This window comes from Megalops cyprinoides, chromosome 2 (assembly GCF_013368585.1).
Source record: "Megalops cyprinoides isolate fMegCyp1 chromosome 2, fMegCyp1.pri, whole genome shotgun sequence".
NCBI lineage: Eukaryota > Metazoa > Chordata > Actinopteri > Elopiformes > Megalopidae > Megalops > Megalops cyprinoides.
Genome location: NC_050584.1, coordinates 11,934,364 through 11,961,767, shown reverse-complemented (window position 1 = coordinate 11,961,767; position 27,404 = coordinate 11,934,364). Strand labels below are relative to the sequence as shown.

General features: G+C 38.8%; 1 protein-coding gene across 1 annotated transcript; it reads right to left on the bottom strand.

Annotated features, from left to right (window-relative positions):
- Positions 1-1,707: 1,707 nt before the first annotated feature.
- LOC118769551 (myosin-7-like) lies at positions 1,708-15,823 on the bottom strand. Its single transcript, XM_036516683.1, has 39 exons — positions 15,805-15,823; positions 15,491-15,533; positions 14,886-15,097; positions 14,238-14,381; positions 13,694-13,850; positions 13,216-13,243; positions 12,464-12,569; positions 12,214-12,306; positions 12,061-12,124; positions 11,863-11,961; positions 11,651-11,754; positions 11,346-11,484; positions 10,968-11,086; positions 10,721-10,870; positions 10,392-10,562; positions 9,933-10,242; positions 9,665-9,747; positions 9,183-9,388; positions 8,976-9,099; positions 8,432-8,568; positions 8,091-8,346; positions 7,748-7,990; positions 7,491-7,667; positions 7,253-7,398; positions 7,080-7,170; positions 6,599-6,988; positions 6,358-6,484; positions 6,153-6,271; positions 5,828-6,024; positions 5,536-5,719; positions 5,270-5,435; positions 5,034-5,158; positions 4,608-4,916; positions 4,200-4,403; positions 3,809-4,105; positions 3,596-3,700; positions 3,369-3,464; positions 3,116-3,250; positions 1,708-1,832 (listed from the first exon to the last, which is right to left on the bottom strand). The coding sequence occupies exons 3-39, from the start codon at positions 15,084-15,086 to the stop codon at positions 1,812-1,814; spliced, it is 5,823 nt and encodes a 1,940-aa protein (XP_036372576.1). The 5' UTR covers positions 15,087-15,097; positions 15,491-15,533; positions 15,805-15,823; the 3' UTR covers positions 1,708-1,811.
- Between the last annotated feature and the right edge of the window lie 11,581 nt (positions 15,824-27,404).

Here is a 27,404-nt window from a genome sequence, read left to right as displayed (position 1 = left end):
TTAATTAATGTATTGATAGGCTAGATTTTCTTTTGAGTATTAGAATGATGAAAATAAAGGTGACCTTGTTACCTTATAATCGAATATTTATCATTGGAACAACATAGCTTGGTTGTTCTTGTCCTTCTTCTCTTCATCACTATTGGCTAGAGAGCATACGAGCAGATCTTCATTGATCTTCATTGTTTCATGTTTAACATTGATATGTCAAGTTGCCATTTTTGTAACTTAAGAGCAACTCCAGCTGCATCAGTTTATGTGTGTTGTTATGTTATGTTTACAACATATTAACATCTTAACTGCCTAGGAATTCTTTGTTTTAGTACATACAATCTCCTTTGGTAACATTAAGAATAGTTTATGATAAAGCTTATAAAATGCAGAATAATTTGATAATTATCTGTAATCCACATGCCCAGCAAGTTTCCTAGTGGTCTCATTAAAGTGGTTCATTAAAACCATCACTCTGTCCAGAAAGAACATACACACCCAATCTACACCAATGACAAATGGTGTTGCTAATGCATGTGGTTATGAGCACTGTGAAAGTGCTATTTTAAAATGCAGAAGGAGTTAGAAATGCTTCTGAAGAAGGTCTTCAGAAGGCATTCACAAATTCAGAAGAAGGTATGATAAGGGTTTGTCAATGAACTGGTAAACCATGCTGCAACATTCCCTTTAAAGGTGAGTTAGAACTACTGGATATTAGATTGCTAAGTTGCTATTGGTAGTAAGCTTGTAAGATATGTAAGATAGCTCCAGCTATCTTGCTTGCTTGCAGTGTGAATAGGATATAAACAAAACCTTTAATAGTTTCTTTTATCTCACTCAACCCTGATTTCAAGAATCTCTACAAGTATATATATTAATGATGGATATCTCCTGATGCAAACTGAGTTTTCTGCTTGTCTGTATCTTGTTTTATGAAGCTTCTCTTGTGATATATTCTCACCTTGACATATGCATTCATTGTCAATATGCAACAGAAGACTGCATATGAAGTTAAGCCGTACACTTGAGAATGTTTTGACATGCTGCAATCTGAAATAAAAATTTCCCCCTTTTTAGCTCCCTCATTACAAATGGGGAGCTCATGGCCCATAAAAATGGACCAAAAGTGAAATACTAACTTTGACCAGGAAAATCACTTTTTACTCAACTGTAACTCTAACATTATGTGTAGAACTACATTTGACTTGTATTGACTTGTGGTTTCCAGAAAAATGTCCCAAAACAGTCCCTAACTAATATCTGAGAAGTTTTTATACTTCACCCCCAGCCTTTACTTAGCTCTTTGGATACTCATTAACTTTGAATTTTTGATAAATTATATAAATTGTAAATATGGTCATTTGAAGTAGTAAAGATGGTCATTTTTGTTCAGTAAACTAACTACAAATTCACAAACTGGTGTTTTCTTCAGTTTTGCATAGTGTGTGAATTTATCTGTATGAAAGTTTGTATGTATGCACATTGTGGAATTACCATCAAGCTCTGGGGCTCAAAATACCTAAATGTATTTACTTCGATTGAAACTTAGATGTAATTAGAATTTTATTTGTTGCAATATTAGATTTAAAACCCATACTATGAATAATAAACACTTAAAATGAAAATGCAAATCACAGAAGTAATGAAATGAATGTATATGAAAAATGAAAGCCAGTGATGCACCACTGTTAAAATAGGATAAACAGCACATGAATGTTCAGTTGCAAATTAAGTTTATTCTACAGAATTACAGGAAAGGGGACATGGGAAAACTACAACACAGCAAGTCAAGAGGTTTCAGAAAGGTCCATCTGAGAGCTTCACTCTTCTTCATGCCCTTTCTGTTAGGGGAAAGAGGGAAAGATGGACAGAGAGGTTGAAACTCAGATGAGGGAAAAATAATCTGGTATAAAACTACTCAGAATATTCAAAGTATGTAAGTGCTGTTGCTAGAGTAAGTCTCACATCAGGTTCTTTCAGTGTTATTCCTCCATTAGCATGCCATGGCATACTCAGAAAATTCCGAGGAGAACGGGAACTGCATTTTATTTTATCAACTATGGAGCACACCCAACACCATCTCTGCCCCACAGTCTCAGTCTGTAGTGCTGCAATATTGACAAAATCCATATCTACCACAGAATTACTTACAATTTATAGGACTTCAATAAGTCCTTTCTTCTAAATACACTACCTCAAATACAAAATAGCAAACCACTCTACATGATGTTATTAGAATTTTTGTTATACATGTTATGAAATTATCAGTTTCCTCTTTAAAACATGTCAGCTTAATAGTTATGATGTGTACAAAAATCCGAAGTGAGTTTCTGTTGATGCGTAGTTGGTCTTCTATAATAAAAAGATGGTGTTATGCTGAAGAAATCAGGCACAAGAGTTTGTGCTAGCTCAAAAAAGTACATTGGCACATCATATAGTAAGTTTTTAGATACAAGGCACAGGCAAGTAAGGTAAGTTCTGAAATACTCTGTAAAACCCAGCATCTGCCTTTCTGATTAAGTATTTACTGAGAACTTGAACAAGAGCTCTAGCTGTAAGACTGTCCCTTGGCTCGAAAAATGTAGTGCACATTCTTCATGGTACGCTCTGGCAGTTACCAGAAATCTTGTTGGTTGATTAGTAAACTGCAAACCAGTGAAATGCAGCAAAGTGCATAATAGGGAGATAATGAAGTAATAAAGGTGTGTGGTTGCTTATGTTTTAACTGCCCAGTTTAAACAACACAAGACAAGGCATTCAGGTTTTTTGATAACTTGCCTTCAGGGTTTTCGAGATACCCAGAGACACTCTGTATAATTCATGCGTCCATGACCTCTTTACCATACCATAGGTGTTGTGTCATTATACTGTAGGAAGTTTGGATGTTGGAAAATAATGCAATACTTTTATCTACAAAATATTGCGTTTTGCAAAAAAATGTCCCACTACACAAGAAGGTTAACACTGCCAAAGTGCCAAAAGATGAAAATAGGCAGTGTGGTGCTTTCCAGTTACATTAAAGGACTCAGTAGTGTGTGAACTTTAATTACTATACTATTGCAGGTGTAATTTGAAAAATGTGGGATTGCTTACTCTGATTCAGTAAAGAATAGAAGCCACAAACCTTTGAGCCCACATCACGGCTCTTGGCGCGCAGCTTGTTGACCTGAGACTCTGCTATGTCGGCTCGCTCCTCTGCCTCATCCAGCTCATGCTGCATCTTGCGGAACTTGGTCAGATTACTGTTCGCCTGTTCCTCCTGAGACACAGTCGCGGTGCACAGTCAGCACACAATGAAAGCCTGGCCTTAAAGATACTGCTGTCAAATGCATCCAGCAGCTGCTACATCAGTGTGCTGAACACAAGGGGACACTTACAGCCTCCTCTGCAGTCCTCTTGTAGGACTTGACCTTCAGCTGCAGCTTGTCCACCAGGTCCTGCAGACGGGCCAAATTCTTACGGTCCTCCTCAGTCTGCAAAGAGAAAAACAATAAATGGTACATGGTCATAGCTACACTGTGATTTTAGTGTGTAGGTATCATAATCCGTGAATTAGTTCTAGAAAAATATACAGCCCACCAAACAAAGCACAATCAGACAGTACCTGGTAGGTGAGCTCTTTGATGCGTCTCTCATATTTACGGATCCCCTTCACAGCATCACTGCTCTTCTTCTGCTCTAATTCCACCTCATTTTCCAGCTCTCTCACCTGTAAATGTCACACAATGCAACCATTGTCCACAAGAACTGACCTTCGTCATTCAATGTGTCTTTTCGTAAATATTCCTTTCATTGACATAAGCAACTTGACACTCACACGAGCCTCCAGCTTCTGAACCTGCTTCTTGCCCCCCTTCATGGCGATTTGCTCAGCTTCATCCAGGCGGTGCTGCAGGTCCTTGATGGTTTGCTCCATGTTCTTCTTCATGCGCTCCAGGTGAGCACTGGTGTCCTGCTCCTTCTTCAGCTCCTCTGCCATCATGGCAGCATCAGTGATGGCCTTTTTGGCTTTTTCCTCAGCATTCCTGCACTCCTGTACAGCCTCTTCCACTTCAGTCTGAAGCTGGGACGTGTCACTCTCCAGCTTCTTCTTCTGGTTGAGCAGGCTGGTGTTCTTTAAAGAGACAAATATAGCAGGTAGTTAGAATATCTTAATTGTAAAGATACACCATCAAATGGACCACAATGGGCCACTTTTTTCATCTTACCTGGGAGTGTAGAAGTTGTACTCTCTCACTGACATCCAGCAGTTCCTGCTCAGCCAGTTTGCGGCCTCTTTCAGTCTGTTCTACCATAGACCTCAGCTCATCAAGTTCTGCCTGCAGCAGATTGTTGCGCCTTTCGACAATGGCAATATTCTCCTTCAGGTCATCATTGGCACGAAGGGATTCATCCAGCTGCAGTTGAGCATCCTGGAACAGAGGGGATTTAAAGAGGGGATTTATATTTAAGTGTAATCCTACTTTGATCCAAATGTTACCTATACAAAGCAATACAGCTAAGACAAAATGCTAATACCATCTTTCAATAACATATGCCCTTGACATGACTGTAATTGCCATAAATAGATAATGTTGCTCACGCGGAAAATAACATAGTAAAAAGTCTTAAAATACCTTCAGGTGAGAATGGAGGCCCTTAAGCTGCTTCTGGGCCTCAGCTGCCTGCCTGTTGGCCTGGCTGAGCTGTATCTCCATCTCATTGAGGTCTCCCTCCATCTTCTTCTTCAGCCTGAGAGCTTCATTCCTGCTGCGAGTTTCTGCTTCCAGTGAGCTTTGCAGGGTGTCCACGACTCTTTGCTGGTTTCGCTTGGCCTGTTCCATCTCCTCATCCTTTTCAGCCAGTTTGCGTTCAATGTCAGCCTTCACTTGATTAAACTCAAGCTGGGCTCTCAGAATCTTCCCTTCCTCATGCTCCAGAGATGCCTGTCAAAAACATTGCACAACAGTTGAATAATAGGAATGCATACAATTCCAAGAATATAACAACTATTGCTTCCTGCTGCAGCATACAAAAAAAATGTAAACCCTTCAGATTCCCACCTCTGCTTCCTCTAGTGCAGTTTGGATCTCAGTTTTCTCTTGCTCCAGCTGCTTCCTTATTTTCTCCAGTTCATGAATGCTCTTTCCTCCCTCACCAAGTTGCTCAGTGAGATCAGAAATTTCCTCTGTGTAACAAAACAAATGTTCATCCACAGTTAACTGCAGGCCTTACAATTTTATAAATTTATAGTTGTTTGTGTCTGTAAAAAGTGTATGAGTAAAGACTACTCCCTAACCTTGCAGGTTCTTATTCTCCCGCTTCATGGTCTCCAGGTGATCCAGAGACTCCTCATAAGAGTTCTTCAGCTTGAAGAGCTCAGTGCTCAGAGATCTGGCTTCCTTCTGGGAGCTCTCTAACTCACTCTGTGACTCTTCATACTTCTGCTTCCACTCAGCCAGGACCTGATGGGATTGTACCAAGGAGTCACATTCAAAACAAGGTACTTCGATAGCTATAAATTCAGAAAAGATTAACATCACCATTTCCACCATTTTACAGCACCTTGTCAAAGTTCCTTTGCTTCTTGTCCAGAGCGGCAGCAGCTGCATTGGATCTCTCCACATCTACCATGAGATCTTCAATCTCATTCTGCAGCCTGTGTTTGGTCTTCTCCAGGGAGGAGCATTTAGCGTTCACAGCTTCCACAGCTTCCTCTGCATCCTGCAGTCGCTGAGCCAGTTTCTTCCTGGATGAAACACAAAGAGGAATCAACCAGGCTGATGCAATTAATTCTTCTCACCGCATTTACTGCAATGATTATTAGGTAACAATACATCCTGCTTTCAATCCTTACTTTGCATCCTCCAGCTCCTCAGTCCTCTGGATGGCATCAGTCTCATACTTAGTTCTCCACTGAGCCACCTCAGAGTTGGCCTTGGAGAGACTGCGTTGCAGCTCAGCCTTGGCCTCCTGTTCCTCCTCATACTGCTCTCTCAGCAGGTCACAGTCATGACGAGCTGACTGAACTGCATGAGCCAGTGCATTCTTCGCCTGGAAGAGACATTTAACAAAGGGTACAGGCCAGGCTGTCTGTAATTATATGTTTAAGGATTGAGGATTTATACATAATGTTTGAATTTACAGGCTATTTTAAGAGTCAGCTACTGTAATTATATTACCTTGACTTCCTCTTCCAGCTGTCTTTTGAGGTCTTCAGTTTGCTGGGTGTAGGACTGCTTTCCTCTTGTCAGCTGAGAGACTAGGGAGTCTTTCTCCTCAAGCTGTCTGGCAAGCTCCCCTGGAGTGGTTTATAAAAACAGCTAAGAATATGATTTTCATAAACATAGCCTTAGAGAACTGTTTTGTAAAGATGAACATACATACCATTCTCAGTCTGTAGCTTAGCTCTCTGCATAGTGAAGTCATTGATGCTGCGTTGACCTTCCTCAAACTTAGTTCTGTACTCATTCATCTGATCTTCGAGAGTCCTGCACATCTTCTCTAAGTTTGTCTTGAAGAGTGAATAAAAAATGGAAATTTGCTATACTGTGACACATAACATCTAATTAAATAGTTACAGCTGACTGGACAAACAAAAAAATGAAACAGGCATTTGTGAATGTACCTTAGATTTAACAGTCTGTTCCATATTGGACACCACATCATCCAACTCCAGTCTAAGCTCACTCTTCTCCTTTTCTAGCTTCTGTTTCACTCTCTGCAGGTTATCAATCTGCTCTCCCAAGTCAGCCACACTGTCAGCGTGTTTCTTCCTCAGTGTGGCAGCTGTAGCCTCATGCTGCAGTGTGGCCTCTTCAAGGTCTCTGCGCATCTTCTGGAATTCTGCCTCCCTCTTCTTGTTCATCTCAATCTGAGCAGCTGTGGCCCCACCAGCCTCCTCCAGCCTCTCACTGATCTCCTCCAGCTCTCTGGATAAGTCTGCTCTTTGTTTTTCCACCTTAGCACGGGCAGCTCTCTCAGCCTCAAGCTCTTCTTCCAACTCCTCAATGCGAGCCTAGTGCAATGGAAAATTTTAGGTTGTCATGATATCATGAAGATACTGTAACAGTAGTGAGGTATTCGGTGGGTTTTCTTAACATATTTACCTGCAGCTCCTTCAGTTTCTTCTGGAGCTGAGCAGCCAAGGCCAATTCATCTTCAATTTTGCTATTTAGCTGACTGATCTCAAAGTCTTTTCTGAAATAAGAAAAAGTGGGAGATTTAGTACCCACTTCAACCTCAATAAGATGTATCCCTTTAGAAGAGAACATTCATTTACTTCTTTAGTCTCTCCTCCAGCTGCTGCTTGTCATTCTCCAGGTCCATTACATTCTCCTGAGTAAGCTTCAAGTCTCCCTCAAGCTTCCTCTTTGCTCTCTCAAGATCCATTCGAATCTTTTTTTCCTGTTCCAGTGATCCCTCCAGCTGGAGATGGAATGGCAGAAATGAGCAACAATTGATTTTACAGTGCATTCTATTTCCTCTTTCTGAACTCTAGTTCAAGGAAAAGTACTCACATCATCGACTTGCTGCTCCAGTTTGGCTTTTGCCTTGGTCAGCGTGTTCACTTTGTCCTCCTCACTCTGCAGGTCATCCAGGGTTTGCTGGTGAGCCTCCTGAAGAGCCTTCTTCTCCTTGGTCAGCTTGGCGATGATTTCGTCCAGAGCTGCCATTTCCTCAGTCAGGTTCTTCACCTGAAAACACAAATCAGAGAGTCAATGGACTGTCTCACAAACCATCTGCTTCTACATTTGAGACATGTAAAGACACTAACCTTATTCTCAGTGGCATGCTTTTCCTTCTCTACTTTAGCCAGAGTGAGCTCCAGATCATCAATGTCCTTCTTCAGCTCAGAGCACTCATCCTCCAGCTTCCTCTTCTTGGCAGTTAGCTCTGCATTCATCTCCTCCTCATCCTCCAGTCTCTCTGTCAGCTCCTTGATTTTAGCCTCAAGCTGGATCTTATTCTTGATCAGCCCTTCACATCGCTCCTCAGCATCACAGAGATTATCTTGTTCCTATGGACATGTCAAGTCATGTGATTCAGAGAGTAGGGATGAAGTGATTGTGTTTGCAGACTCACACCTACACATTTACATTAACAAATCCAAAACTCACAGCCTGGACTTGAAGCTGCAGATCATTCTTCTCTTGGAGAAGAGAGACCATTTTCTCTTCAAGCTCCTTCCTGCGGGCCTCAGATTTGGCATATGCCTCTTTAAGCTTCAGGAACTCCTCCTTCATATTGGCCATCTCTTTCTCAGCCTCAGCAGACCTCAGCAGAGGTTTGATCTTGAAATAAAGCTTCATCCAGGGCCAGTTCTTCACACCCATGAAGGCACGCACATTCCATTGGATCACAAGCAAGGCGTCCCTATGTTTCATCACACATACATTTTAGATATAACACTCTCAATACCTGAAATGCAAATGATAGATTTAAGCATCAGTATCCTGACCTTCGTTCAACAATTTTCTGGAACTCAATTCTTGAGAGAAGACCACGGGATCTGGCTTGGATTCCAGTGATGATGAGAGCCAGACGGTCATCTCTCATCTCCTCCAGAGTACCCAGCAGACCAGCCTTGAAGAATACCTGTTGGGTGTGATAGGCCAGCCTCATAAAATCATTTTATCAATGACAGTGAATTTTAACATTTTCAGTGATGGTTTAAGAAGAGGAATTTCTCATGCCTTTAGGAAAGGTGCCATACAGTTCTTTTGTGAAAACCTGTGATCTGAAGATAGTGGAAATTAAAATGAAAGTGTTTTTCTTTAAGTAAGAGCCGTTTTCTGTACTTTCCATTATCTTTGATTCAAAATAAATACCACAAATGTGAACCCATATTACTTCTCCTTTGGTGCATATATAAATTGCACTTTAGCATTTGGTCATATGGTTGGTTTGACATTTAGGTATAAATGGCTTTGAAAACATATACTATATTTTTATCTCTTGTGTGTAAAGCTTTCCATTCCTAACATATGTGTTGGTGTAGCTACCTTGGTATGTCCAAACTTGTACTGATTGTGATCAATATCCAGAGACCCCAGCAGTTTTTCTGCACCCTTCCTGCTGTCAATGAACTGTCCCTCAGGGATAGCAGCAGGGTTCAGGATGCGGTATCTGTAATGGGGAATGCTTAACTATAAGCACTGTCAGAGGAAATGATAACAACATCAGCGACACATCAAATTTAATCATTCTACCTCTGCTTGAAGTCCCCATACAGGATCCTGTTGGGGAAGCCCTTTCTGCAGATCCTGATGCCTTCCAGCACACCGTTACAGCGCAGCTGGTGCATCACCAGTGGATTCTCCATGGCCCCAGGAGTCTTGGTCTCATTGGGGATGATGCAGCGCACAAAGTGAGGGTGAGTGGACCTCAAGTTTGTCATCAGCTTATTCAGGTTTTCCTGTTAGGAGAAAAGGGCGAAATTTAACACAATCACAAGCTGGTCTCACTATCACTTTCCCCCGCTGTTTAAATATTTGCAAGGACTTAAGTACAAAATACTGTAAATGTCAAGACTTAACCAAATTTGCTGTAACATTTGAGTTCTTCAACATGAATTGTGAGTTTAGCTGTAATTTCTTCGCCAGATGATGTCTTCAACATGACAGCAGTGAGCTAATAGTTAGCAACTAATTTCGTAAGTGTCCTGACCAACTTGCTCCAATCTTTGACTCACCCTGTGGAGAGCAGACACAGTCTGGAAGGAGGAGCCCTTCTTCTTTCCTCCACCTCCCTTGCCTCCCTTGCCCCCTGCCTGTTCTGTGGCCGTAGAAATATTATCATGTTCAATCATCCATTTAAGTAAAAAATGTCTCACCAAACAGATGAAGTAAATACAAAACAGAAATGTATGTTTGTTTTGTACTCCTTTGAGTCTAGATTTTCTTGAGAAATATGTTTGTAGTTAAATTGAAAACATATCACTTGACTTTACATACGCATACCTGAGTCTGCACCAGCATAGTTTGCAAAAAGTATGCCCAATAACTTCATAGTAGACTTTTGGTACAGCCCAACAACGGTCTCATTCAGGGGGTCCTTGTTCTTCACCAGCCAGTTCATAATGTTGTAGTCAACAGTGCCAGCATAGTGAACCAGGGAGAAATGGGCCTCTGGTTTCCCCTTGACAATCCTGGGCTTCTGGAAATTGTTTGATTTCCCCAGATGGTTGTCATACAACTTTGCTTTAAAGGTGGCATCACTGGCCTTGGGGAACATGCACTCCTCTTCAAGGATGGACATGATACCCATGGGCTGAAGGAGGAGAAATAAAAGAAATCCAAAATGCTAATGCATCAGTAAGATGCAAGATGAACAATTCTTGAGCAATTTAATCTGACATTATTTTAAAATTAACCAATTGGAAGGGCTTTACTTGTGATATGCCACCACCACTCACCCACCTTTTCAATGAGGTCAATGCAAGCCTGCAAGTCCATGCCGAAGTCAATGAACTCCCATTCAATACCCTCTTTCTTGTATTCCTCCTGCTCCAGCACAAACATGTGGTGGTTGAAGAACTGCTGCAGCTTCTCGTTGGTGAAGTTGATGCACAGCTGCTCAAAGGTGTTGAACTACAGTAGAAGTAAAATACAGTAAGCAAACCATAAAATGCAGTGAAACAGTTTAATACATTTTCTTTACCACTTAAAGGTTATGCATTTCCCTTTAATAAATATAGTTGTTTGTACTTAATAATTAAGCGTAGTAAACAAGATTCCCTGGTACCTACATCAAAGATCTCAAATCCTGCAATATCCAGCACACCAATGAAGTACTGGCGAGGCTGTTTGGTGTCCAGAGATTGGTTGATTCTCACCACCATCCAAAGGAACATTTTCTCATAAACTGACTTTGACAGAGCACCAATTGCATAATACACCTGCAAACAGAGATGATATGTATTTTTGTCATTTCAGATGTTAATGTTCGCCCTGAATAGTTTCACTTACTATTCCAGTATTGCGACTAACTCTTACCTGCTGGACATTCTGTCCCTTGGTGACCCATTCATTCCCTACTTTGACCCTTGGATGACACAGACCCTTGATGAGGTCAGCAGAATTCAGACCCATCAGATAGGCAGACTTATCAGCATCTATAAGACAAATGTATAACATTAGGTAATACAATTTGTTCTGTATTTGTTTTAAAAGTAATTTTTTCTTTTTCATACTACTGTTAGAATATAAAGAAATTATCTAAATAAACTGTTCATTGCACAAACATTAGCTAAAAGCTATATTCTGATGCTGCAGTATGTAGATGAAAATGTCCATCAAGAACAATAAACATATAACAATAAACATCAGCCCTGACACCTGTATGCACTTATCAAAGGCAACAGCCAAACCCACCCTCAGTGCCATCAGCTTCTGCCTGCTCCTCTCGTTGCTTCTGCTTGAACTTCATGTTGCCGTAGTGCATGATGGCACCAACCAGCTTGTAAATGCTGTTCTTCTCTTCCTGAGTGAAGCCCAGCACATCAAAGGCTTCCTGTATGTGAGACAAAGAAATTCTGCTGAAATTTGACTAAATCATCATGTTCATATTAGGAATTATCTATCTACCACAATGAACAACAAAGATAGGAATGACTAGTTTGTATGTGTGGTTATGTAGTATATTTGGTATATTCATTACACCACTGTTTGTAACTCACATCAGTGGCCATCAGCTCTTCAGAATCATTAATAGAGGCTACTGTCGTCTCTCCTTGGGAGATGAAGGCGTAGTCGTAAGGATTGGCGGTAATGAGCAGCATTTCTGTTAAATAGGAAACAGAGCTGTCAGATTCATTCTGTTAGTGTGAATGTAAGCTGCAGTATAGAACTGTTTAGAAACCCCTTGTATATAAAACAATGTTCTAGTCACCCAGCAGTTCTGGTTTCCTTTGGGACAAGATCTGGTAGAAGATGTGATAGTCTCTCTCAGCCTTGAGCTGGAAAGTCACACGAGACTTCTCCAGAAGATCTGGAAAGGAATAAACCATACAGGCATCAAAGGCGTGATTACTGAAGTAGTTCCCAGTATAGTAATATAGGACATTTTATATAGGACGGATTTCCTTACAAGTCTCAATATCAGCAGAAGCCAATTTTCCACTTGCCCCAAAGTGAATTCTGATGAACTTGCCCTTTAAAAAAAGCATAGTATATGTTCTGTTTATTAGTTGTACATAAAACATAAATAGGTACTTTGCAGAGGCAGCCATAAGACACTTACAAATCTTGAGGAGTTGTCATTTCTGATGGTCTTTGCATTTCCAAAGGCCTCCAGGGCTGGGTTGGCCTGGATGATTTGATCCTCCAGGGTGCCCTGAGAAGAAACACCCAGGCTTTCAGGCAGGACAGTAATTAAGCAGACACAGATTGTGTAGTGATTCAGTCTCTGGCATAGTCCTGCCAATATCTAGATGACTTGTGTATTACTTGCTTTTGGGTTATGACAAGGGTAAATGCCAAGTCAAACCCACCTTTTTTTCAGATGCAGCGTCCTTCTTGGGTCCTGCAGCTGCAATACTTGCGAAATACTGAATGACTCTCTTGGTGTTCACAGTCTTCCCAGCACCAGATTCTCCACTGGAGAGAAAACCCTCTTTTATTCATTTGAATTATAGGAAAATGTGGCAGATAGATTTCTTAGTCCGGAGGAGGTCGCTGCACACAATGCATTTGGATTTACAGCCTCATTCTACGTCACCGTGTATGACCAGAGTGGCCACCTCAGAAATATATGGTTACACGTATCTCTGGTACCCAGAGTATGACTAAGAGCTTGCATGTAATATGCAGTGCAGACAAACTGTGGGAAACAGAAGTAGCTGTAGTTCTTCTGTATTGCCACTGCCAGCTAGATTAAGCCTATTTCTGTTAACAAAGTTATTTCACACTAACATTGTTTCAGGTACTTTTTCAGTTCAGATCAATTATTTGACGCTGCTCATTGTAATAACCAAAAACCAAAATAATGGTAAATCAATTTTTATCTTTCATGTATTAATTTTCATGTAATAATATAATTCTACCAGTGCTATTAGTAGCTACTATAGCTCATTACGGTGCTTATCATCTAAAGTTTGGTTTGTATCAAAATGTGATCACAAAGTTATGACAGATGCCATACTTGCTCAGGTATAATCAGAACAAAATTTCATAAATCTGGTTTCAAACAAATTTGAAGTACATTGGATTTAGTTTGATGAACCAAAGTGCCCTTACGACTTACGTGATGAGAATGGACTGATTTTCTCTGTCTGAAAGAGAAAAGAATCATATTGTTGACATAACATACACTTCACTGAAGTACAGTTTCTAATATTTAACCTTTTAAAAATGAAAATCACGAAAATAACTGTTGGTGTGCTCTTCTTTTAAACTGAGACCAGTCTATTGCATCCCCCTGAGCAACAACATTTTTGGAAAAATTTTCATTTAAAAAGTAATCACTAATTGAATATTTAGCATGTCTCTTTTTAGCTTAAATGACATATTGATAACTTCTTATCTGCTCAGATTACTTCTCTGCATCTCTAGGATGTTCAAGCCCTAAAGTTCTGCTTCCTTTGCCGTCAGGCAAACAACTGTCTGTTTAATTCCAATGAGCTTCAGTTTCAAAGACAAAACAAATGTGAAAGTTTCTCCTTCAAGGAAAGACGTGAGAAAACACCATGCCATTTTAGGCAGGCTTAACAATGTGAGTTTACCTGTCAGCATGTACTGATAGGCGTTATCAGAGATGGAGAAGATGTGAGGAGGAGCTTCACTCCTCTTCTTGCCTCTGTAGGCAACGACCACCTCCTGATTGTACACTGGCAGCCACTTGTAGGGGTTTACAGTGACACAGAACAGGCCAGAGTAGGTCTGCAAGAGAAGGTACGACTGAATTCTGTAGTACTCTATATGCAGGTTTTATTCACTCATTGAAACTTTTACAAACTAGCAATAAAATCAAAAACTTATGAACTAATATTCTTATAGCTCGTCATTAGGTTCTATGAGCACCTTAGTATGATGCAGGTATGTTGTTCCTATAGATTATGGACAGATGCTAGGTGTACATTTAATAAGTTACTGCTGTGCTTTTCTATTGTAGCATTGTCTTTAAGACTAAAGCTCAGCCACAGTCTTATTAGCCATGCACTTGCTATGTTCTTGTTGCTCCTATGGTGTGAATGTGACATGTCCATCCATACAGGTTTTGTCAGTTGCTCTGGATAAGACCCTCTGCAAAATAAATAAATCACATACGTAGATCATCCAGGCTGCATAACGCTCTTTGAGGTTAAACAGCACAGCAGGCTCATGCAGGAAGGTGAACATCGCCATGTCCTCAATTTTATCGAACTTTGGCGGGTTCTGAGGGTGGACGTCAGCCTCTTTCACAGTTACAGTCTGAGAGAAAGAGCCAAAATAGTTACATGACAACAGACAACACATTATCCAACCTTTCAAATAAAATGTCACTCATAGTATTCCTTGATAAACAGACTCACCAGTCTCCAGGGAAGACAACTATTGTGGAATTAAGTATCATTTCAGATATTACTAATAATAAATTTAACAAATATTTACTATTAATAAAGGCTAAGTGCAACATGTCTCAGAAGTTCGTTATTAAATTACTATGTCATCCTTCCTGAAGAGACCAGTATTCAGGACCTTGCATTTTCCTGTAATATCCTGTTGCATATGGTCAGTATTCTTTCAAATCCACTAAAGTGTCAATTGAGTATACTTCAATGGGGATTTTTTTTCAGTGCCTACACAGAAATTGCAGAGGTAACATTGGCTATATCAAAAATTAATTCATTAATTCATTTTGATTAACTCCAAATTAAATTAAGTTATATACTGTATTGCTACTATCACTCATTAGCAAAGATTGATAAACCTTACCTTTCCTTTCTCAGTTTGGGCAGTAACTTTGTCTCCATCTCTGCTAACAACAGAAGCCTTGACGTACTCCTCGTCAGTGTCAGGGACAAAGCACTCCTTCTTCATGTCGAAGGGGCGAGTCTGGGCCTCCAGACGCTCCTTGTCAGACTTTCGCAGGTATGGGGCTGCCGCCCCAAACTCTGCCATCTGAGCATCTCCCATGTTTCACCTTGCTGTTTGAAATATTTTTTTTCACATCAAGTTTTTAGAGACAACTGAACTGCCAATGCCAAACAACAAACACTTTCGGTTAATCAACATTCTGCTTTTCCTCAGTTTTTTAAAAAAAACTTTTACTTCAAAACGTATGCATAAATGTTTTGCTTGCTACAGTCGATAGGGCAATTTTTAAAATAATTTTAATGAAACAAAGTGTTTTGATTTATCTTAATTTAGTGCACTAGCTTTGTTTTTGTTTTTGGACCAGTGCATCATTAAGCACTCTGTCTAAATAAGAGAAATGCTCCTCATTTGACAGGTTCATGGCAGAAAACAATAGATGTGATATTAGTAAATATCAATGTATGAAAGGATTAACATGTGATATTTATCTGAAAGGATCCTACCTGGATGTGAGCACCAGCAGAGAAGTTCAGCACTTTGACGGCCCTGTGGAGATAAAAAGAATATATGCAGTAAATCTAGAAACTTTCAGTCTCTGTGTATAAAGAACTTCTGTATTTTCTTCGGCACAAAGCAGCTGGGTTTGGGGGAGTGAATTCCGGAGATAAAGCCTTCCCAGTCTTTGGCTATATTATTTCATGTGGTATGAATCTGTCTCAAAAATGTGACACTTCTGATGTTTTGCAAGTATGAGATGTTGGATTGTAGCCTGGTATATCCCTCTAACATAGAGAAAGTGTCTGCCATCACACCTTACCTTCAGATTACGCAGTGACCTGTCTGCGGTCAGATCCTGTTCTCTCTTTATAGAGGGTTCCACTCCCCCAAATATGGACCTGATATCAGGGAGCAGGAATGTTATTGTCTCAGTTTGGTTGGGGTGCAGGAGGGAGTTGAACAGTGACTGTTTTGTTTTTTGTTTTTTTTTTGTTTTGTGCAGTGTGTGCGCAAGAGTAGCACCAATCAAAAGTGGAGAGAAGAGGTGCACTACAGAAGTCAGAGTCAAGGGTTCATCCTGACCCATATTAGGGATTTCTTGCTGCAACAAGTTGGTTTGAGATGGACATCCCTAATGGGTGTTGAAAGACATATCCAATATAAAGATAGTAACCTCCATAAATGTAGGTGATACCGCCACTCTGCCCAATCACAGCATCATTGCACTCTTGTTGCATAGCCAAAAAAAATGGGTAGCAGAAGTGTCAATCCCAAGTACTGAATTTTCATTAAACATTCACTTGAGTGAGTTTCTTTAAAAAACAGCGATAATAGAAAATGGAAAATAATTGAAAAAAATGGAAAGCATTAACTAGTTAAATAATTCTTACACTAGTTTACATATGACAATCTATAATGTGATGTATATGGTAAATGTATATATGAATAAGTCCTACAGTCTGGTAATATCTCAATACCCATCAATGATAACAACAATATCCCAATAGCCATCAATGGTAAGAAATATGTGTGGGTCCATACCTTTTCAAATACCTTGTTCAACAAATATTTACATTTGATGAAGTAGTAAAGCACACTTAATTAATATTGATTAATTGAGCATAAACTAAGACTAATTGAGTGATCTAAATGAAACATTGCTGTATGCATGAAGTTAGACCTAAATAAACAAACTGAGATTATCAATTATATTAAATGACAGTGTACTGATATACCATTATTCAGGAAATGCAGCATTTGTTGTGTCACATTTGTACATGAATGTTGTTAAAGTTCTACACTTTTGTAGAGCCATCTTCACAATAAAAGATAACAAAAAAAAACAAACAATAAAAGATAACAAATGAACAGTAGACTAAATAAAAAGTATTAATTCACTGGGATTAACCAGGCAGCAAGTGGCAAGAATCACAGACAGAACTGTCACCGGTGACAGATCTTTGCTTGGACCCACTTGACGACAGTATTAATGTAATGTAGGGCTGCAGCTGTCTCCTAATGTGGATCAAGGCAAGGCCAAGGTCACGTATCAGTTAGTGAAAACTCTACCCTCACTTCCATCTTGTTACATTGTTTCCTTCTTGTTGTCCTTGTGCACAAAGATAGCCCTGTGAAATTCCTTCTGAGTGGCTCCAACTGATTAAGAAGCACAGCTTGTGAGGCACATTCAGTTGTTGCTATTTATGTTGGATCAAATGCAGCAGGCGACCTTCCTGTTAAGGTTTTGTTCTACATAAAGACAGGCTCAGTGCCAAATATATACTTGGTCTGACAAGTGTCTTATGAGGTGTGTTAAACTCTAGGGATGCTTAACGGTCAGTAATTGGTGAGTGATTGCGGCAACTTAAAAATGTCTTTGGTTTTGTCAGTTTGGCATGGCGTTGAATATAGTTTTGATGTCCTGTTACTTCTAAAATGTCCTGTTATTTAAACAATTATTTAAGTTACTTAAACCTTTTCACACGGATCTTAATCTTGTGATAACATGCAACAATTATCACCTCTAAATAGTATGTTCATGTAAAAAAATGACAATTTTGAAATCAAACCAGTACTTGTAAAACTTTCCATTCACCTAATATGGATCATGGAAGTCCACAAAATTATTTTAACAGCCTTCACATGATTAAGAGACTGCAGTCAAGCACATATAGGCATAAATGTGAGTCTTTGTGTACTGTCCTCACATATGCTGTATAATTAATAAAAGATGTATTGTTATTGTAAAACTACATTATATGTTAAAAGAATGCACTGTTTTCAATCCTTAAAAAATCTTATTTTTTCACAATTGTCACTCTTACGGGCATAAATAAAAAAGTTATTACAATTACATATGAACTATATGGTCTCATACCATCAGAAGAGCATGTGGTCTTTCCATTTTTGTCATGTCAAATGTTTAAAGGTATGAGTGGGAAACTCTTGCCGTGTATTTATGGAGCCCATGTATGTACATTTTATAGAGCTGAAGACTATATGCTTGATAAAATTAAACCAATGTGTGCTATTATATCTCTATAAACAACACATATTGTCCTGTTATTAAAAATAATGAACAGAAGAATAAACTAAAAGTACATTTTGCTAGCTGGCCATATATTTGCTAAACTGGTGAGTAAGGAGTTATTTTTGCACAGCTTAGGTAGGAAAGTGGCTAGTAAGCTGAATAGTAGCTATCATAGCAGTTCGCTCCATGTTAGTGTATCAGAGGAATGCATTCATTGTCCTTCAGCCATCCTATAAGTATTGACAATAAAATGGTGAGACAATTTGAATGTATAATTGCCATTTCTGAAAAGGTTGGGATGGAAAATATCAGGGGTTAAGTCGCGACTGGGTGGAGTTTTCTTAGAGTGGGCCAACTTCAAGCTGGCGTTTTTACAGAATGGAGCTTTCACACCATGCTACAATATACTACAAATGCAGAAAGAGCACCAACAACCTGTCTAGGATGGAGACTGACAATTATAAGGTCTGAGAAGGTATCAGGGGCTTCAAAAATGTATTCCTTGAACTAAATGGGAACTACATTTAGCCAATGAAAATAATTTCAGGAAAGCCTGTGATCAAAAAAGGGCTGTCAAACATGGCAAAAATTAGATAAACTATATTTATATGTATATGTCTAAACTATATCTATAAACTTCTTTGGTTCAATACGGAAACTATGTCATGTATCTCTAGGGAAGCAAATGGGTAACACTGAACCAGCGTGAAACTTGACAAATTTCTCACATCTCATTTAGCACCTGAGGTGCACATAAGATTTGATATACTAGAATTCAAATGCCAAATGTCAAAAGACCTAATTGCTCTAGCATCTCCCTATAGAGCAGCAAAATTGAGCAGATAACACAAGTGTCAAGTGTGTGTGACACATGCTGCGATTGTCTTCATTGTAACTGCCTTGTCACAACAATGTGCCACAGTGACAAATTCTCAGGAAAACTGTCAAATACCTAGATACTGTTAAATGGTCTGCATATACATAATTACCCTTCCTTTAGTCCAAAGTCATGTTATCATGTACATGCTGATGTCTTAGTTAACAGGTTGAAACCCACAAGCTGAAATGACTGATTAAAAGGTTAAAGGTGGACAAAGCTTCAGTAAATTTAGGGTCCTAATTTTCCCATCCTGAATGAGCCCTAGCCCTTGAACCTCCAATTCTCAGCTCATTATCGACACTGATACCCAAACACAGCTGTCTGTATCACTCCTGTGATGAGTATTCTACCACCAGTCATCCTTTCACTCATCACAGTTAGCTTGTCCTGCTTCTCCTGTCATCTACGACCCAACTCCCCATCTGTCTTTTAATTGTGGAGAGTTTTCTTTTAAAAGACAGGGAGGACAAATAGTCTACTCATTTCACATTGTAAAAGTAACCACATCCCGAAGCTGTGTATTACAATACTCCATCACATGTTGCAGGTGCCATTGTAGAGCCATTTTTATTTTCATTTCAGTGTTTACCAACAAAAAGGGGCACACCCTAGTCCAATAGCTAAAACAAAATGATTTCAAATGTGTCCTAATGATGTGCAAATATAATTCAGTTTGAAGAAAACAGGCCATTGTCTATGTCTGGAGGATCTGTCTGATATAATTTCTCTCAACTGACACAGTTTCCAACCAACAGACTTGCTGACCAGGGGAACATTAAGCACTGTTCCAGTAGAAGACAGAAACCCTACCAGAGTGAGGCGTGTGTGATTTCAGAGATAACTCGGCAGCGTGTAGATTCACACCAAGAAACACTAGCCTTTTTCTCTCTTATATAGGCATAATACAAGACATCCAGGGTATTCATCAACATTTTTGAGAGGCCAGTGGTTTAACTGATTTTAACCTCTTACTGTCACAACTGAAGAGAAGCAAACCATTCATCACTCTTGAGGATGATGTGCATACATAAACATCCAATAACCTGGAAATTGACCTTGGAAAGTTGTCTTTTCTTCAGTGTTTTGGCATTGTTCATGTCCATTGGAAACTACTGATAATTGCTCCAGAATCCTCCTAAAACATGTTTAAAAGATGTAAGCAGCTTCTCCAGTACTTCTAAATTTCACCCTTATGCCAGAAGTTAGTAGGAGCCAGAAGGGATGACCTTTTCAAGCCATGCTGAAAAGAGACTGGGGAGAATCATGTTTTTTTTGCTTTTGTAACTACGTCTTCTGTCTTGTAAGGGACTTTCTAGTACTAAACCTGGAGTCCTTAATTAGTATCCAGCCTCTCTCACTCCTCCCCTTGACTTCTGCTGGCACACACAGACTCAGCCTCCTTCAGTAAGAGACCCTGAAGATGATCTGCTCTGAGGGATGGTGATCAGTTCTGCTGTATTACTGTAGGAGGGTCTGAAGTAAGTAGTCTGTTTTTATTATAAGCTAATAACCTTTTAGTAATTTCATAATTTGTCTCAGTCTGTGTAAGTGTGTAAGTCTGTTTTTATTATGCTTTTGCTTTATTATGATTTTGCTTTCATACCTTCACCTGTCTTCTGGCTTGTAAGCAACCTTTCAGTAACTGAGTCCTTAATCAGTATCCAGCCTCTCTCACTCTTCCCTGTGCCTCCTGCTGGCATACACAGACTCAGCCTCCTGAGACCCTGAAGATTATTCTTGCAGTTTTGCAGCATTAGTGCTGGAGGTAAGTAATCAGTGTTTTCCTCTTATCATACCTAATTGTATTAAAATATTTTTTCTCAATTTCTTTCTTTGTTAAAAGTAGTGATTTTGTTTAAAAAAAGTGTTTGTTTTTTTTTTGCTCTAGGATTAATGAAGAAAAGAAAAGGGCATGGAAGAAGGTTACATGGGAGACATGGTACATTTTTCAGGTGAGAACAAAGATATCAGTCAATATATTTTTTTATTATTACAATTTTCAAATCTATAATTACAGATCACAGTATATTAATATTTGGAAAAACATTTGTATCACAAACAACAGTAGATATGTAACAACTCTGAGTGAGTGAAGTTACCACCAAAAGGTTTCTGGGGTTGATGGGGGTTGAATAAGAACAACAGCAAAGTTTGTTTTTGCATTCATATCCTAAAAAAATCTAATAAAAGTAGGAGCCAGAAGGGATGACCTTTTCAAGCCATGCTGAAAAGAGACTGGGGAGAATCATGTTTTTTTTGCTTTTGTAACTACGTCTTCTGTCTTGTAAGGGACTTTCTAGTACTAAACCTGGAGTCCTTAATTAGTATCCAGCCTCTCTCACTCCTCCCCTTGACTTCTGCTGGCACACACAGACTCAGCCTCCTTCAGTAAGAGACCCTGAAGATGATCTGCTCTGAGGGATGGTGATCAGTTCTGCTGTATTACTGTAGGAGGGTCTGAAGTAAGTAGTCTGTTTTTATTATAAGCTAATAACCTTTTAGTAATTTCATAATTTGTCTCAGTCTGTGTAAGTGTGTAAGTCTGTTTTTATTATGCTTTTGCTTTATTATGATTTTGCTTTCATACCTTCACCTGTCTTCTGGCTTGTAAGCAACCTTTCAGTAACTGAGTCCTTAATCAGTATCCAGCCTCTCTCACTCTTCCCTGTGCCTCCTGCTGGCATACACAGACTCAGCCTCCTGAGACCCTGAAGATTATTCTTGCAGTTTTGCAGCATTAGTGCTGGAGGTAAGTAATCAGTGTTTTCCTCTTATCATACCTAATTGTATTAAAATATTTTTTCTCAATTTCTTTCTTTGTTAAAAGTAGTGATTTTGTTTAAAAAAAGTGTTTGTTTTTTTTTTGCTCTAGGATTAATGAAGAAAAGAAAAGGGCATGGAAGAAGGTTACATGGGAGACATGGTACATTTTTCAGGTGAGAACAAAGATATCAGTCAATATATTTTTTTATTATTACAATTTTCAAATCTATAATTACAGATCACAGTATATTAATATTTGGAAAAACATTTGTATCACAAACAACAGTAGATATGTAACAACTCTGAGTGAGTGAAGTTACCACCAAAAGGTTTCTGGGGTTGATGGGGGTTGAATAAGAACAACAGCAAAGTTTGTTTTTGCATTCATATCCTAAAAAAATCTAATAAAAATAGGGAATTCAATAGGGAAGCCAAATTAAATGTTCATTGTTTAAGTGTGGACTTTTCCGCTTATTTATATTTTCAACAATGTTGAAATATTGTTAACCCCCCCCCCCCTCTAAAATCAGTACTTTCCATAGAAAAAAGGTTATGTATGTGGTTTGTGGTTTTAGTTGTGTGTAACTGGTTTTATACCCTTTTTAGAGAACATTAAGAGTAATTGCATTAGCAAAGATTGATACTGAAATTATTGCTTATCTACAACAATATCATGACTTATACACATTTTTAACAATTTTTGAGTCATCAAAAAGTAGCGGAGGTCCTGATGTTGTTTTTGGATTGAAATGATATTATCACTTTCATACCATTTGTGGAATGTTAGGGAATTGGAATGTTGCACTTGCCAGATGAACATTACTATCTGCTGAAATATACAGCACAGAGACGTGGATTACAAAAATATATACATCACAGTGTTCACGTATTGTTTGGTAGTCATTCTATCCAATTAAAATTGAATTCCCCTGATTAACGAGTTTTCCATTATCTTGGAAATGCTCAGGCTTTTTTCTGACTTGTATTTATCCAAACATAGTCATAATAAGAAAGTCCTAGTAAGAAAATTGCCCAAAGTTTTTATTCATATTTTCCAACTAGTCAGCATACCCTAAACATAGCTGGTATATAAATATAGATATTTTTGGAGAGGAATGCTGATAGTTCAGCACAGGAGCATTGATAGCACCAGAACCTCCTCTTAGCATTTGGTACCTTGAAGATGGTAGACAGAAAGAGGTCCTGCAGGAACTTCTCATTAGTGACATGTCTGACAGTAGTGATTGTTATATAACTCTCCCTTAGCGTATCCTTACACTCTTAACTCAGGTGGGCATATCCAACCCTTACATCAGTGAGAGGGGGGTGTCTAGGGGAGGCAACAAGCACAGGAGCTGGGACTCAAACCCTGGTTTCCTACTCAAAAATGCAGCAAAGACCAGGCCTTATAGCAAGACAGAAATTCCTTCTAGAAACTGTCACTAGTGACATCAGCATGTCTCACAAGTGTGATCACCACAATGTTAGCAATAGAAGTAGTGTAAAACTGTTTGACAAAACAGTATAGCTTCACCTGCCTTTGGATTGTGGCTCTACTTCAGCCCAGCCCATTTAGAAATTCAACCTATAGTAGTATGTAGTCTTTATTAGTGAACTCATTTCTTTGCAACAGTTGCTAGCTAGCTAATTCAGGTATACTGTCAATTCTCTATTTTACAGGAGCAGATAGATTCCAGTAGACTTTACTGAAAATAACCATTTTAAATTGTTTAAATAGCTTTTATTTTTTCTTATTTGCCAAGGACGGATACTGTATTATTTTGATTTCATTAATCATGCAGATTCAGTGTTTTTAAACTTTTAAATGACCTACCTGTATGGTCATTTGTGCCAAGTGTATGAGGTTGGTAGCCCATTAGATCTTAAATTTTGCTATTAAAAAATAAACCCATATTTTTTCTTAATGTCATAGTTGCATTGGTAGAACAACCCACTGACCCATCCAAAATTGCTTGTGCCACACAATTCTGTTGCAGAAACACAATGCAACAATCACAGCCACCGTAAGTGGATTGTCTGGCAAACTTGGTTTTGAAAGACGTGTCAGACGCGCTGGACGATAGAACTAACGGTGTGGTTCAGCTGTCGGTGGACCAAGGTCGCCTACCACTCAGTGAAAACTTTACCCTCTGCTCCATCTTGTTTGCACTGCATTACATTGTTTCCTTTTGGTTGTCCTTGAGAACAAAGATAGCCCTGTGAAATTCCTGCCGAGTGCCTCCCACTGATTGAGGAGAACAGCTTGTGGGGCACATTGAGGTCTAGACTCCAGTCACACTGCATCAATTTAGCATCACTTCTGGCAGGTGATCTGTTTGTAAAGGTCTCAATGTGCATAAATAAGCCATACATTTCATAAGAGCAATGTTGTGATACATGGCCATTTGAGGAAATAAATGCCATCCTCATCACATGTTGATATGTTGGTAAGTATTTTCCTTGTTTGATTAATTAAAGTGAACATTGCAATGGTAATAAGTAGTTCACTGAATGGCAATGAATGTACATATCAGCAGCGTATTTCTCTCAGCAGCATATTTTTTGGAATCTGTGTGACACAATTTTTGCAACTTTTAAATTGTTCTACCAGCTATATTATGCTGTTCATCAAACATTGATGGTATGAGAGTTGCATGCTATAATGTAGATAACTAGTAAACATAGGGTAATAACAAAAATAATCAGATTGGTTTCCTGTTATTGTTACAATTTTATGTTGAATATCATTTTGTTACATGAGTTAAGCCTATTTAAGGATGCTACCGTGGAAATAGGAGACTCTATTGGATTCTATTTGCAGATCAATTATAACCTCTGACAATGAGTGGAAGGACTCTGTCAAGCTAAGCAGATAAAGAATATGAATTTCTGACTGGGAGAATGCTTGACGTCTAGCAAAGGGTGCATGCATGGTCTTTCATGAACTTATATAGAGGTAGAATATCGATGGCCAACAAAACTGTGATATTACGATTCTCAAAAAAACCCATTCAGTATGTATTTTCTCATTTTCATGCATTTTCCCCAAAATTAATGGCATGTAACCAGACTGTATCACACCCCAGCTAGCCAAATTAGATTAAAATGTACAATTTTCACTGGATTCTGCCTTTTGCTGCTGTCCATGCTCTGTAGACTAATGAAGGGTCTTAAGTGCTTTCATAGTTGAAATGGAACAGTTCAAAATGTCATTAGAAAACATTCATTCCTGGTCCCTAAGTGACAGCTCCATTCCCAGCTGTTGGTATCATACTCCTCCAGTCAGCACTTCACCAGCAGGCCCCCTGTCACTCTAACACAAAGGTACCTGTGTAATTGACAGTGAACTTGTTGGAACCTGTAACTCTACTCCACTCCATCTTCCTCAGGAGCCTATTATTAGAGGGGTTTTGCGTCTTTCTTGATTGAAAGGGCACATGTGAAAGAGTCCTCTTACCTCTCTGTCTTCACCCCTCATGTCTGAAGTTGATCACTTGGATGAATGTAGCTGAATTAGGTGCTGGTCTCACACATACAGAATCTCTTCTAACCTCCCTGTGAGATCAGTTATATTCTTTATTCTAAGAACACAAAGGGCAGTTTTGTCACAGTTCTGTACCACGAGAAGGTTTTCCTCCTGTTCTTGCAACCTTTGAGATGGGTCATTTTTCTAATCAAATTTTGAACAAGATCATGCGCACTGTCTATCTGTGCAGCTTGAGACAAAACCACATCTCCAAAGAAACGGTGGTGTCATATCTCCTTGAAGGTAAGGAGACTGTAGGCTGCCCTATTTTTGATTGACACCTCACAGCCTCACTTGAGGGTACAGAATGAGACCTTTGTAATGTGAGTAGCAACTCAGCTGAGTGAAGATTCACACCAAGGGACACTGAGTCCTTAATTAGTATCCAGCCTCTCTCACTCCTCCCCTTGACTTCTGCTGGCACACACAGACTCAGCCTCCTTCGGTAAGAGACCCTGAAGATGATCTGCTCTGCGGGATGTTGCTGGTGCTCAGTTCAATTACTACTGGAGCATTACTGCCAGGTAAGCAGTCATTTACCACTCTCTGTATTCAGCGTTATTTGTACTCATAGTGCATGTGTTACCTTTGTAGATGCAGTTTGGAGTTTACCAGCAAAAATTATTTCAATCAAAAAGGTCCCACATTTGATTTTGGGACAAAAATATGATACTTGTGTCTCTTATTATATAGTAAAGAAAATCTGAGGGAAAATTACTATTTCTAAAAATCCAAAGATACAACATAGAGTGGCACTTGTCTGGCACTGCAGAGCAGACAGTTTTGCCAGGCGTGATTGGTGGTACTGAGATTTGGCACTTTAGCAACAACAAGTTGTATGTACAGGAGAGTTAAAGGGTGTGTTTACTTTACACACCACATATCAAATTAAATTATTTTGTCACTGTTCACTGCTTTATGTTGCAAAAGATTTCAAATTAGAAAGAAAAAGATTGATTCAAACAAGAAAATGGAATACTGGATCAGAACATTTCTCTTTATAGGAAGCTGCTATTTACCTACTTTACATATCTCTGTGTGAAGTACACAGTTTCAGTTTGTGAGAAAAGAGATAAAATTTTAACTGGCCCAACTCTACCCAAAAAGTTGGAAAGATTGAAGTGACCTTACCTTTTATTTTCATTTCTATTTTCACTTTCAAAATTGACCACACCACCCTGTAATCAGAAGAACATGACTTTGTAACATTTAAATTAACCCATTGATAGGCTATATCTTCTAATATAGCAATGATGAAAATAAAGGTGAGCTTTTTACCTTATAAGTAAAATGTCCATCATAGAAAAGGAATAGCTTGCTTGTTCTTTTCCTTGTTCTGTTCATCACTGTTCAGTAGAGAACATACTTGCTTAATTGATCTAAATTGATCTAAATTCGCTACTTGATTTGAGAGTTCACATTTATCATTTATATGTCACATTTATCATTTGTATGTCAAGTTGCCATTGAAACTTAAAAGCACCTCCAGCCGCATCCATTTATGTGTGTTGTGTGTTATACATAATTTTAAGTGCCTAAGAATTATTTGTTATGGTACACATAATCAGTTTTAGTATTATTAAGAATATTTTATGATAAAGCTTATGAAATGGAAAATAAGAGTATTGAGTACTTATAGTATTAATCAGCCATAATTCACGTCCTGCAAGACTTAAATGCGTGAAAACCATCCCTCTGTCCATAAAGTACATACACAGAAGATTCCCACTCAGTCTTTTTTGTGAAAACATCACTTCATAATATTCATACGTTACTGGCTTCAGTAGTGTTGCTCTGTTGTCAGCCTTTCGTAATCATTGCCTCTATAGTCAGTGAGGCTTAACTCGTAGCAGCAAATCCAGAAAGAAATTAATATATCTGGACTGTGATATTGTTCCATTCATTGCAGCAGTACAATAATACTACAGTATTACCAATTATAATGATAATGGACACATACAACCTCTTAGTAGCTTCAGTTCCGCTCATAAGACTTAAGCCCCTGCCTATTATAAATATATTTGCTTATCAGTGGAAATCTCACAACTTCCTTATGGTCCAGTTATTACAGTCTTAACACCAATGACAAATTCATTGAGCATGCATGAATGCATGTGGTCTTAAGCATTGAAAAAGTGCCTAGTGGTCACATAAATGGGTTTGAAATGTTTTTGAAGAAGATACAAAGATTTGGAAGAAGGTATGACAAGGGTATGAACT

Excerpts from the sequence above, each read along its gene's own strand:
- LOC118769551 (XM_036516683.1), bottom strand. The coding sequence starts at position 15,086 with ATGGGAGATGCTCAGATGGCAGAGTTTGGGGCGGCAGCCCCATACCTG. Across the intron at positions 13,851-14,237 it reads ATGCAGCCTGGATGATCTAC|ACCTACTCTGGCCTGTTCTG; the intron begins GTATGTGATTTA and ends CTTCTCTTGCAG. Across the intron at positions 9,389-9,664 it reads CTGTGTCTGCTCTCCACAGG|GAAAACCTGAATAAGCTGAT; the intron begins GTGAGTCAAAGA and ends TTCTCCTAACAG.